This window comes from Lygodium microphyllum, chromosome 17, assembly GCF_053477565.2.
Source record: "Lygodium microphyllum isolate KBCC chromosome 17, Lygodium_microphyllum_v1.1.10, whole genome shotgun sequence".
In the NCBI taxonomy this organism is placed as follows: Eukaryota; Viridiplantae; Streptophyta; class Polypodiopsida; order Schizaeales; family Lygodiaceae; genus Lygodium; species Lygodium microphyllum.
The window spans coordinates 2,306,392-2,317,361 of NC_141151.1; the positions used below are offsets into that span (position 1 = coordinate 2,306,392).

General features: G+C 38.1%; 1 protein-coding gene across 1 annotated transcript; it reads right to left on the reverse strand.

Annotated features, from left to right (window-relative positions):
• Positions 1 to 581: 581 nt before the first annotated feature.
• LOC148021503 (GDSL esterase/lipase ENOD8-like) lies at positions 582 to 9,452 on the reverse strand. Its single transcript, XM_087696908.1, has 5 exons — positions 8,982 to 9,452; positions 6,668 to 6,865; positions 1,750 to 1,910; positions 1,398 to 1,665; positions 582 to 1,150 (listed from the first exon to the last, which is right to left on the reverse strand). The coding sequence occupies exons 1-5, from the start codon at positions 9,277 to 9,279 to the stop codon at positions 873 to 875; spliced, it is 1,203 nt and encodes a 400-aa protein (XP_087553034.1). The 5' UTR covers positions 9,280 to 9,452; the 3' UTR covers positions 582 to 872.
• Positions 9,453 to 10,970: the final 1,518 nt, after the last annotated feature.

Below are 10,970 nucleotides of genomic sequence, written 5' to 3' on the forward strand. Positions count from 1 at the left end.
ATTATACTCATAGCAAAATACTAACATGTTAGTTTGTATTTCTTGAAAGTTGTGGATGAATCATTGGCACTTAACGTACCATAACATGAGGAATTCCTTTCAATGGCCTTGATAGTTCCAAAGTAACTTTAGTAAGTAAGAATTTTTAACTTTAGAAGACAAACCACATTACAATAATTGTTTTTAAAAGGAAATTGTTGAGACCTAAGAGAAATCATTGGAATCTCTCAACATTCTACTTCCTTATTATATACTCCTACATGTTATAACACTATTGGTGTTTAGTGAATATATGCCTCTAGAATGAAAGCAAGAAGCAATGTGAAAACTAGCTCATACTATTTCCACATTGTAAATGTAGCACTAGGACAAAGGACTAGTATCAGCTCCAGTTTCCCCTACAATGAAGGCATGAAGCAATGCGAAAAAGAGCTCATACTACTTCCACCTTGTAAATGCAATACAAGGACAATGCACAACAATTAAACATTTCCATAATATTGAGCTTCATTTTTCTCCCTATTTTGATCATTCAATCACTTAACATTTCCTTGAATGATTCTTTCACTTTACATCAACATTTGATTTTGGCTTGCCCTTGTCATTACACCACTTGTTAAAATCAGTAATGATGATTGAAGGTGCACATTATCTCCTCTTTTGTCAAGGTAGGAAGTTGAGATTAGTTCTTATCATTGGAGTAACATTTGGCCTATCATCATTATACGACAACATTTGTATAATAAATGCTTATACAAAAGCTAAGAAGTGGGGCCCTAATCCAAACTTGTACATAGGTAAATGTGTTTGGAAAGATAAGAATGATTCATTGTTTTCATTAGAGAACAATCTAACATTCGTTGCATGAATGTTTAATAACTTTGTAGCAACTTATATGAGTTGATTCTCTCAAAGATGTCAATATTTGGTATTAGATAGCTACCATTCAACACTCCTTGAGCAATAAAGTGACAAAAGGATTCAACTGGATGTATGGAGTCCCATATAATATGGGATGAAGGATCATCACAACGCTTTGCTTCTATGTAACTATCGTTCACATATTGAGGGCCTTTACCACACTCGGCATCTTTCATGTAGTTATACTCCCCACCAGCTCCACAACATGCTTGAAATGGATACTTCACCCCTATGACAAAAATAATAGAAGAAAATATTCCATCAAAAAAAACCAAGAACAAATTAGCACATACAATTGCCAAATTACGTAAATATTATTGCTTGTGGTGACCTAGAGAGGCACAAAACATGCTTTTGATAAGAACCTATTGTAATATTGAATTCACATTATCTTCATTACCACAAACTTGGTTACTTCATAAAGTTATTTCCTAATGGAAAACAAAGATGTGGAGAATGAGATCAAGATCAATTACCATATTTAGAGGGATTGTGATAAGCATCCAACATGATACTATAAGCATCAAATAAAATCCATTCAGCAAGTGGATACTCCTCTTGTAGTTCATTCAAGAGATCCACCACATGTTCATTATGCATGTTCACCAAGTCTAAGTAATCCACTTTACACCCATATTCATCCCTATTTTCAGTCCGATATGGGTTACTCAATATAGAAGGAGCACACCCCAATGGTGTGACATTCATGACCAAAAATGTCCTTGCACCCAATGTGTACAAAACCTATATAGCATAAAAAATAAATTGATTAAGTGAGGTAGCCTCATTGGTTATACAAACAACAATGAAGAGAGATGGTTTACTTACTTCTAATGCTTTTCTCATCGAGGCAATTGTCTCCACTACGGTTGTAAGAGGATCAAAGTCCATTGACTTGAATGCCACCTTGAGATAATCATTATGGGCAGTCTCTAAGAAGTATATAGAGCTTTCAAAGTGATGCATCAATTCTGATTCGTTTGAAGAATCTACAAAAGAAATTAGTAAGCATCATACTCTAGTTCAAAAATGGAAGAGACTCATTGCTAAGCTCAAGATTGAGTCCAGAAAATGTTTATCCCAATTCAATGAAGTCTTCAAAAGTTTTTAAAAGGTTTCAAACCCCATGTCATTGTTGGTAATATCACTCTTATATGTTTCATAATAGAACATGTACTTGTCGATATCATTAATGTGTTTCTCCATGGAACATATAAGCTTTATTTGCTAGAAAAGGGAGTTTTGGTAATAATAATGAACCTTCAAAAACATGTGATAATCTTTCCTAACGTTCACAAATAAAAGCCTTATTAACAAGCTTTTGGGTTTTGGCCATTGAGTTCACTCTTAGGTTCCTTACTCTTGCTTAAGTGTGCAAGCTAAATGAGAATATTTTTAAAAATTATATGGGTTAAATGTTTAAGATATTTATAAAGAGCAATGATGTTTTTCAATTTGATTTTTGGTTTGTCTATAGGCAAGGCTACAATGTTTGTTGTTAGGTTTCATGTGTCTCCATACATGCAAGGTTTTCATAGCAATTAATGATATCTTCAATATCTTATTGGTTAGATGGTATAAACATCCAATATAGAGTGAAGAGATCATATACACTTGTCAAGTTTATGGTGCTCTCAAATATTACCTCTTATCTATAAGCTCACTAATCTCTATTTTATTGTGTACATCTTTTAACTAAATGGTTCTCTCTCTCTCTCTCTCTCTCTCTCTCTCTCTCTCTCTCTCTCTCTCTCTCTCTCTCTCTCTCTCTCTCTCTCTCTCTCTCTCTCTCTCTCTCTCTCTCTCTCTCTCTCTCTCTCTCTCTCTCTCTCTCTCTCTCTCTCTAACATGTTTCCATTCTCATAGGCTCCATCACTTATGGCCTAGAAATGTACAAAACTATATCTAAATATTGTGTAGATTGTTTTGCTTACACATTTTCAAACTATATTGTATATGCACTTTTATGTATGTTTAAATTCAAGACTATAGGAAGTATTGCTTTTTTTTAAACCTAGTTGAAAGGCTAACTAACATACTCAAATAGGGCATGTTTTCCACATCCTAAGAGGCAAGGCATAGACCACCACCATGGGTATTTCCATGCCATCATTGTTGGATTGATGCTCAAGTGTAAGCACACACACTCACACGGAACGGTGAACGACAATAGAGAGAGTTACTACTAGAATGTCATCTCCACTAATGTGAGAATGAAGGAATGAAGGTAAAACTCGAAGCTACTACAATACCACACTGTAATGGGTGTTCACACCAATGAAAAAACCCTTCTTTAGCAAGAAGGTAGAAATTGCTAATTAATGGAGTCCAACCCTAACTATATTGGTGCCATCAAATGCTCACTCTATAAAGCATCCCCAAAAGGGATAGGTTCTTCATTGCAAGAAGTAGCTACAAGTGCATGCACAACAAAGTGACCTTGCACATGGCAAGTGCTGCTTTGGTTCTACTAGGGGAGTGGAATGGTTTTTTGCTATCTTGGAATGTGTCCAACAACCATCTAGAGTCTATTTTTTACTCTCAAATATTACTCCTCTCAGTGGCCACTACCTTATTAATAGTACCCTAATCAATGGGCTAAAAATAAAGTTGTTGGCTAGTATGTAAATATTGCTAGTTTTGTTGCTATATCAACTAAGTAGGCTATTGAAACTAACCAAAACTAGGTGCACCTTACTGAAACAAAAGTAACAAACTATCAAACATGTCCATCATGCCCACAAATGACTGACTTTTGTAGTCTATTGAGGACTAACCTAGATTTTTAGCAAATGTCGTATGTCTATCCACACCCAAAAAAAAAAAACCGTGAAGGGTTTGCACAAATGATACCATTTACTTTCTATGTTATATTAAATGCAAATGCATTTGATATATTTATCTTATAGCGTGTGTCAGCATGCATGGGAATCTCTCTCGTTCCATCTAAAATGATCAACAATGGAATGAGCATTTGGAGGTGAAATAGATGAGCCACTAGTAAGAAAGGACAAAGTGGATGAATACACAACTCTCTAAACAACATGGGTTGTTGGCCTAACTTTGATGCCACATACATCTCCTAATAATTGTTTTGCAACTAGCACATGTAGCATCATATACGCCCCCATTGGTAGTTGGTACGATCCAACTTGTCATTGCCCCAACATGTTAAGAAGGTCACTTTGAGCTATCATTTTGTTACTACGTGTGTTGGACAAATACAACCATCTAATGCCCAAAAATTTTGAATAGATAGAGCACAAGAGACATATAATGCAAAATGCAAAAAATTATTGATTTTTTGCCGAAACTAAAGATGAAAGAACTGAGTGTCAAGAAAGATGCTGCCATATGAATGTGGAGAAAATTTGCTACCAATAATGGTGACATCTAGATGTCACGTAAAAGGCTAAAGTATGCCTCACTCAACTCAATGAATTCCAGCAAATTTCACAAGAAGCATTGAGTATAGAGAGGAAATCTGGAGAGATTTGGCTGATAATTGAAATGCCCCAATTTCTGGGATAGATTTTTGGGATTTGAGCAAAAAGCCCAAAAATTTTTGAATGTGCAAAATTCAAGGTGGAGAGTGAAAACCCCCAAATGTTGTAGGAGCTAAATAGTTTGAGTAGCAATGGCGAAGGTTGAGGAGATGACTAAGGTTGGGGGACCCTAGTGTGGCAATGGTGAAGGTTGACGAGCTGACTAGGTTGGAGATCCTAGTGTGGCAGGTAGTGTATGAGAAGGCGGTGAGATCTTAGAAGCAGGCAGATTGGGCAGAATCAGTAGGTGGAGTAAAGGTGGCAACAGCTGACTAGAGCTATTAGTAGCGATGCAGCCGGCAGAGGCGGCGCTGTGCAAGCGAACGTGCAGGAGGAGCATCAACCAGGTGTTAGAGGGGAGGCAAAGAGCAGCAGCAAGGCGGTGGCATGGCAGGCGGTGGCGATGTTGTAGGAAGAAGAAAGGCGGGGGCAGCAGCGGTGGCTACCTAAGCTGACTACCCTTCCTATATCGGAGGTAGGCTCGACAGCAGGTGATGCTGAGGAGAAGAAGAAGCCCAGCTTGAAGCTCAATGGCGATGGTGGCAACGGCCCACGGCGATAGCGTCTCTGATACCATTGTCGCATGGCGACAGTGGCTCTGATATGGCATTGCTGGATGAAGGTCGATGCACGTCGGCACACTCGCAGCCATCAATGACGATACCATCAATGATACCACACTCTAATGGGTGTTCACACCAAAATACCCCCCCCCCAAAACAAGAAGGTAGAAAATGCTCATGTGCATAGGGAATGTTCCCACCAGAACATAAGACATCCTATGCTTTGGAGTGTAACACCACTTGTGTCATGAGTGAGGATGACATATTTGCCATGCTTGAGTGACCCATCTACTCGAGTCAATTTCTCCCTAAGAGTACTTTTTTTCCCTTACACCATTATGCTCTGTCATGAGGTATCTATATGCTCTATTGCTACCTATCATGATTGTTAATCCACCGTTCTTTTAGCCTACTTTTATTGGTTTTGACGCTTTCGCTTTCACTTAGTAACTTTTCCTTTCTTTTGTCATGGTGTTGTATGTATCAAAATTATGGCATTATATTTGTTGGGTTTTATATGCCACTTTGGCCTCTCTAACCACACACACACACACACACACACACACACACACACACATATATATCCCCAAGGTTTATGCATTTTAAAAGACTTTAACAAAAAAAGAGTGACTTCTGATGTTCAATCAATGCTATCCAAACACACGCATGCGTGCGCACACACGCACACATTTAAGCACCTACATGCACATGCACACAGATATATACACACATACATTCGCATGCCTATACACACATACACACACAAAGTAAACATACATGTGACTCGCATACAACAGCATCTCTATGTATGCATTTAGGTCATGGAGTTGTACTCTTTTTCCTTGGCCAAACTTATATTATCAACACATACTAATGGAGCAAATACTAATCGTTCATTACAATGTCTTCAAAGGTTAACATTAGATAGGATACAATGACTTCTATCAAGGTTTTGTGCTTATCCGCATTAAACTTCATTTAATCTCTAGCACAATTTGTAAATTGTGATGTATTTTTTAAAACCTAGTATGCACACAATGTGCTTCAAAATTTAAAGTTGAATCCCAATTTCACTTTTTTTTCTTCTAAATTTTTCTGAATAGACTTACTTGGGATGTTGCTTCCTCGAGATGGATCATTTAGGCAAGCCTTTGGGATTTGATTACCTTGTCTCGATCATTTAGGCAAGCCTTTGGGATTTGATTACCTTGTATTCTATATACCTCTGTGTGTGTGTGTGTGTGTGTGTGTGTGTGTGTGTGTGTGTGTGTGTGTGTGTGTGTGTGTGTGTGTGTGTGTGTGTGTGTGTGTGTGTGTGTGTGTGTGTGTGTGTGTGTGTGTGTGTGTGTGTGTGTGTGTGTGTGTGTGTGTGTGTGTGTGTGTGTGTGTGTGTGTGTGTGTGTGTGTGTGTGTGTGTGTGTGTGTGTGTGTGTGTGTGTGTGTGTGTGTGTGTGTGTGTGTGTTAAAATGCCATAATGCTCAAAATGGTAACATTCAAGGCCTAAAGTTCATTCCCATTGCGTTCTTTCTTTTTAAATATGTCTTGTATTTATTCCCATTACATTTCATCTAAGCACGCCCTTGTGGTCTGGTTACCTTCTCCTAAAACTCATTCAAAACATGCCCAAAAGAAAATACCTGATGATAAGAGAGATTCTTGATACTCTCGAAATTGGTCAACTTGAACAAGCAAAGAGAACAAGCCACCACTATCATCTCCTGTAGCTGAAGTGTTTTGAGCTGTAGAGCCAGACGAGGCAAAGTTCACACCAAAGGTGAAATTGGAACCAAGGGATTTGAGGTAGGGAGACAAGAGGCCATATCCCAATCCTTGACCTGCAAAAGCAACAATACACTTGCATATTCAACATCTATTACGACATGAAAACAAATAGAATCATATCCTCTTTTAATCCAGTTTAAGGAGCATAGATGAATATAGAGTGAATGTGAAATTTAGACCAAATTCTACTTCATTAAGGTAGCAATAAGAAATAATTTATTTCATAATTTCTCTTGTCTCAGAGAAAAATGGCTCCACATTCTCCATTCTCACCGAGGAAATGCGGTATGTTTCTCTGTCTTAGTTATAGATTGGAGAAAGATATATTCATAGACAGTGGTACATGTCACTTCTATTATTTTGCAAAAGGCAAGTTTTGACGATTCTACCAAGAGTTCTTGAAAAACACTTTTGTGAATGGGTACAAAAGCCTTCAACTTTAACTTTATAGGTTCTCTCTAAGACTAAGGTCAGAATCTTCCAAAAAGTAAGTGGGATAAGTGGAATTTTCCCGATTTTATCGATTGGAAATCTCGTCTTCCAATATTAAAAGCACCTCAAATTTATTAATTTTAAAAGATCATCGAAAAAATGTAAAAATTCTTTCTCAACTTTTATAATTTTCTTAACGACCAACCTTGATTTCTCTACCTACTTAATAATCAACAATGATTTTCAATGAACATGTCGTTTATCTTTATAAAAGAGATGAGCATCTTTCCATTTTTATAAAGGTGATGGGAAAGAGACAAAGTAGAGAGGTGTCATCGTCCAATAATGGAGAAAAATGCTAGGAGCTCTTTCATGCAAAACCAAGGTTGGAACATTACAACTTAGTGTAACTATCAATCATTCTTAAAGTTCTTTGTGAGTTCTAGAGCACACAATTAGAGTAGGGCCACTTTATAGCCTACTAGACTTTCTAAAAGTAGAACTATCTCGAGTTTAGTGAGTGGGACAAAGTATATCACCTCCCTATGTCTAATGAAGATGATTACCTTTACTTTGAAAGACTAGTCAAGTAGTTAGGACGGTTATATATTGAGTGATGGATGCCCAACCCTTGCCCAAAGTGTGGCACTTTTTGAAGGTAGGCATGGATATGGATACGATACATTTACACATCAATAGGGCACATTTTGCCCAAAAAAATAATAATAATAATAAACATATAACTGTTTTGGTTGGTTGCACGCGCCAAAAGTGCACCCTTTTTTATTGCTCTAGAAAGTGGGTAGGGGAGACTCTTTATCCAAAAGTAGGCAAGGAGTTTACCAATTTAACGGGTACACATTAGGTCACCTCCTCTCCAATGCATAAAGAGAGATGGATACCCAACTACTAAATATACACTTTGATTGGTTAACAACTATAAGTGGGCATCTATCACTTAGTGTGCAGCTAGCCTTAGATGTGGCATTACATTTAGGTAGCATTGCACCTAGAGACTTGACTAGACTTTCAAAGTAAAGGTGGCCATATTTTTGGTAAGCAAAGAGGCTCAAGGACCTGTTGCACCATGCTCACTTTACTTGCAAGGCTCCCACAAAACATCCTTACAATACGTTAAGAGCTTTATGGTACACAATTAGAGTAGGGCCACTGTCTCAACATGCTAGACTTTCAACAAGTTTAGGTGGCAGAACAAGGTATTTTGCTTCCTTAGAGTGGTCACCTTTGTTTTTAAATGCAAAAGGCAATATGTTACCAAATGACGGAAAAAGATTTTGAGCTTTGGTACATATTGTGAGAAAAGTGATTGGCTTTACCTCTAGTTTGGCACACCATTTGAGTAGTTAGTTTAAAGTTAGGTGAGGGAGCAAGAGAGGAGACTATTTGTATTGGCTAGGAAGTGAAACCCAAGGTTGGAAGCTCACACACCCGGGGTATTCAACCCACACTCAAACCACTACGCTAGGAACCTAGTAACATGGAACGGCACTCTTACATGGCTACAACCATAATGCTATACAACATACAACCCTATTGGCATGTATCACCACTCTTACATTGGCATGACAAAGTTACCAGCACCTCTTACACTGATTGGCACGACAAATCGTGGTAATTGCTTCCTTAGTCTGTTGTTTTGGAAGCCATAGCCCGGGAGAGAGAGAGAGAGAGAGAGACACACACACAGAGGAGAGAGAGAGAGAGAGAGGGACTGACTGATGAGGTCCATGAAGGTGCGGCCATTGCTCCATCGGCCCACTGGCTTCGAGAAGTAGTCCATGCCGTAAGGCCGGAACTCGGCCTGCGACCTCAGCGGCATCGCCACCGCGTTCTCTCCCGCGTCCACCATCGACGCCCCTATCACGTACAGCCCCGGCACAGGCCGCCGCACTCCCTCTCCATCCTCACACCTCACCATCATCATCATCATCATGCTGCACTGCAGGCACAGCAGAATAGCCGCCATACGCGCCGGCGCACGCACTGATCCAACTTTCGGGGACGCCATAGCCATGAATCGCAGGAGATAAGGCTCCCTCTCTCTCTCTCTCTCTCTCACAGATTGTAAATACAACCATCCCGCAAGTTTTGATCCTGTCTATCCTTTTTATTCGATATTCCGAATAGACCTTATGGTCTCCATAAGCATCGTGGATCGCTAGAATACGTCTTTTAAATGCTACACCCCCACTATTTCCATCTTAGATGCATCTCTCGATTGAAATCGGGAGCCTGCATACAATATACACCGCATTATTAGAAGAATTACCCGCATGACACAAATTGTAATCTTCCATAAACTATTCTCTTTTGATAACCACCTTAACGTCAATACCTACCTCTCTCTCTCTCTCTCTCTCCACACATAGACCCCCATAGTCCAATTATTGTCACATCACATATCAATCAATCCTTCTATGCGCTTCAACCCCCTATACACTTCCATGCTACTTTTTGTTTTTTCTTCGGTGCTTTGTGTTTCTTGTTTCTTACTTTTCCTTTACAAAATGCTAGGAAAAGGACATTGTCAAGGGGAAAATGACAACATGCTTGCATGGGATTAATCAAGTCTCATGACTAGTGTTAATACATTAAAATCAATCACACACACTCTCTCTCTCTCTCTCTCTCTCTCTCTCTCTCTCTCTCCATTGTACCACCCTTACAGTTGCTTTAAAATGCAAAGTCATACGTATTAATAAATATTTAGAAGATCATCCTTTTACTCATTTGTCTCTAAGGCTTCCTGGTCACTTGCCTCTAAAGCCACATGATATTGCTTTGCAAGCTCATCTTTTTACCCATTTGTTTTGCACACTTATTTATTAAATACCTAAACTAGTTGCCTATCTTGTTCTTAGCAACTTGGCAATTATATGCCTTTATACATGTGCTAGTTCATGCCTTCACCCATTCATTCCAAACATTAACTAATAAAAGACCAATCATTAGTTTTATATCTTGTTCTAATGACTTGCAATTCTACGCATTATCCATGTGCCTATTTCAATGTTCCCTAAGAAATTTTAGAGTCTTTCTCGCTCCCTTTCAATGCCTATCAATGTTACAAACAAAATAACTTATTTGTATATACTCAAAGAACAACCTACATGATTACCTACCTAAACTCAATAAAAACTTTTTGAGCATGTTGATGAATCATACATTTGTATATCTTTCAATGCAAAAGATATAAATGGATGAATTTAAGGTCCAAATGGTCTTATCAAAGTTCATGTAGTGTAAGCAAATTGAACCTTGACAAAGTCCAAAGAAGTCATCATAAGAGTAAACTTCAAAATATGACTTTGATACCTAGATCGATCCTTCCAAAATGTAATACTTTTGAGCACGTTGATGAATCATACATTTGTATATCTTTCATTGCGAACGATATTTAAGGTCCAAATGGTCTTATCAAAGTTCTTCTAGTGTAAACAAATTGAACCTTGACCAAGTGCAAAGAAATCTATCATAAGAGTAAATTTCAAAACATGATTTTGATATCTAGATTGATCCTTCCAAAATGTAATACCATAGTAATTCAACGCACACAAACATACATATCTTTCATCAAGCTAACCAAAATAATATGTACATTCATGAGAAGTTAACCTCACTTTTTAATTCAATTTCTACAAGCGTCAAAATGTTCACATTCATAACATTAGTTGACTAGTAAGCTTGGCAAGCCAATGCATGGTG

Coding starts and splice junctions, on each gene's coding strand:
- LOC148021503 (XM_087696908.1), bottom strand. CDS start 9,279: ATGGCTATGGCGTCCCCGAAAGTTGGATCAGTGCGTGCGCCGGCGCGT. Junction 6,866..8,981: donor CACCTTCATGGACCTCATCA/GTCAGTCCCTCT, acceptor TTGCTTTTGCAG/GTCAAGGATTGGGATATGGC. Junction 1,911..6,667: donor AGAATCTCTCTTATCATCAG/GTATTTTCTTTT, acceptor TTTCTTTTGTAG/ATTCTTCAAACGAATCAGAA.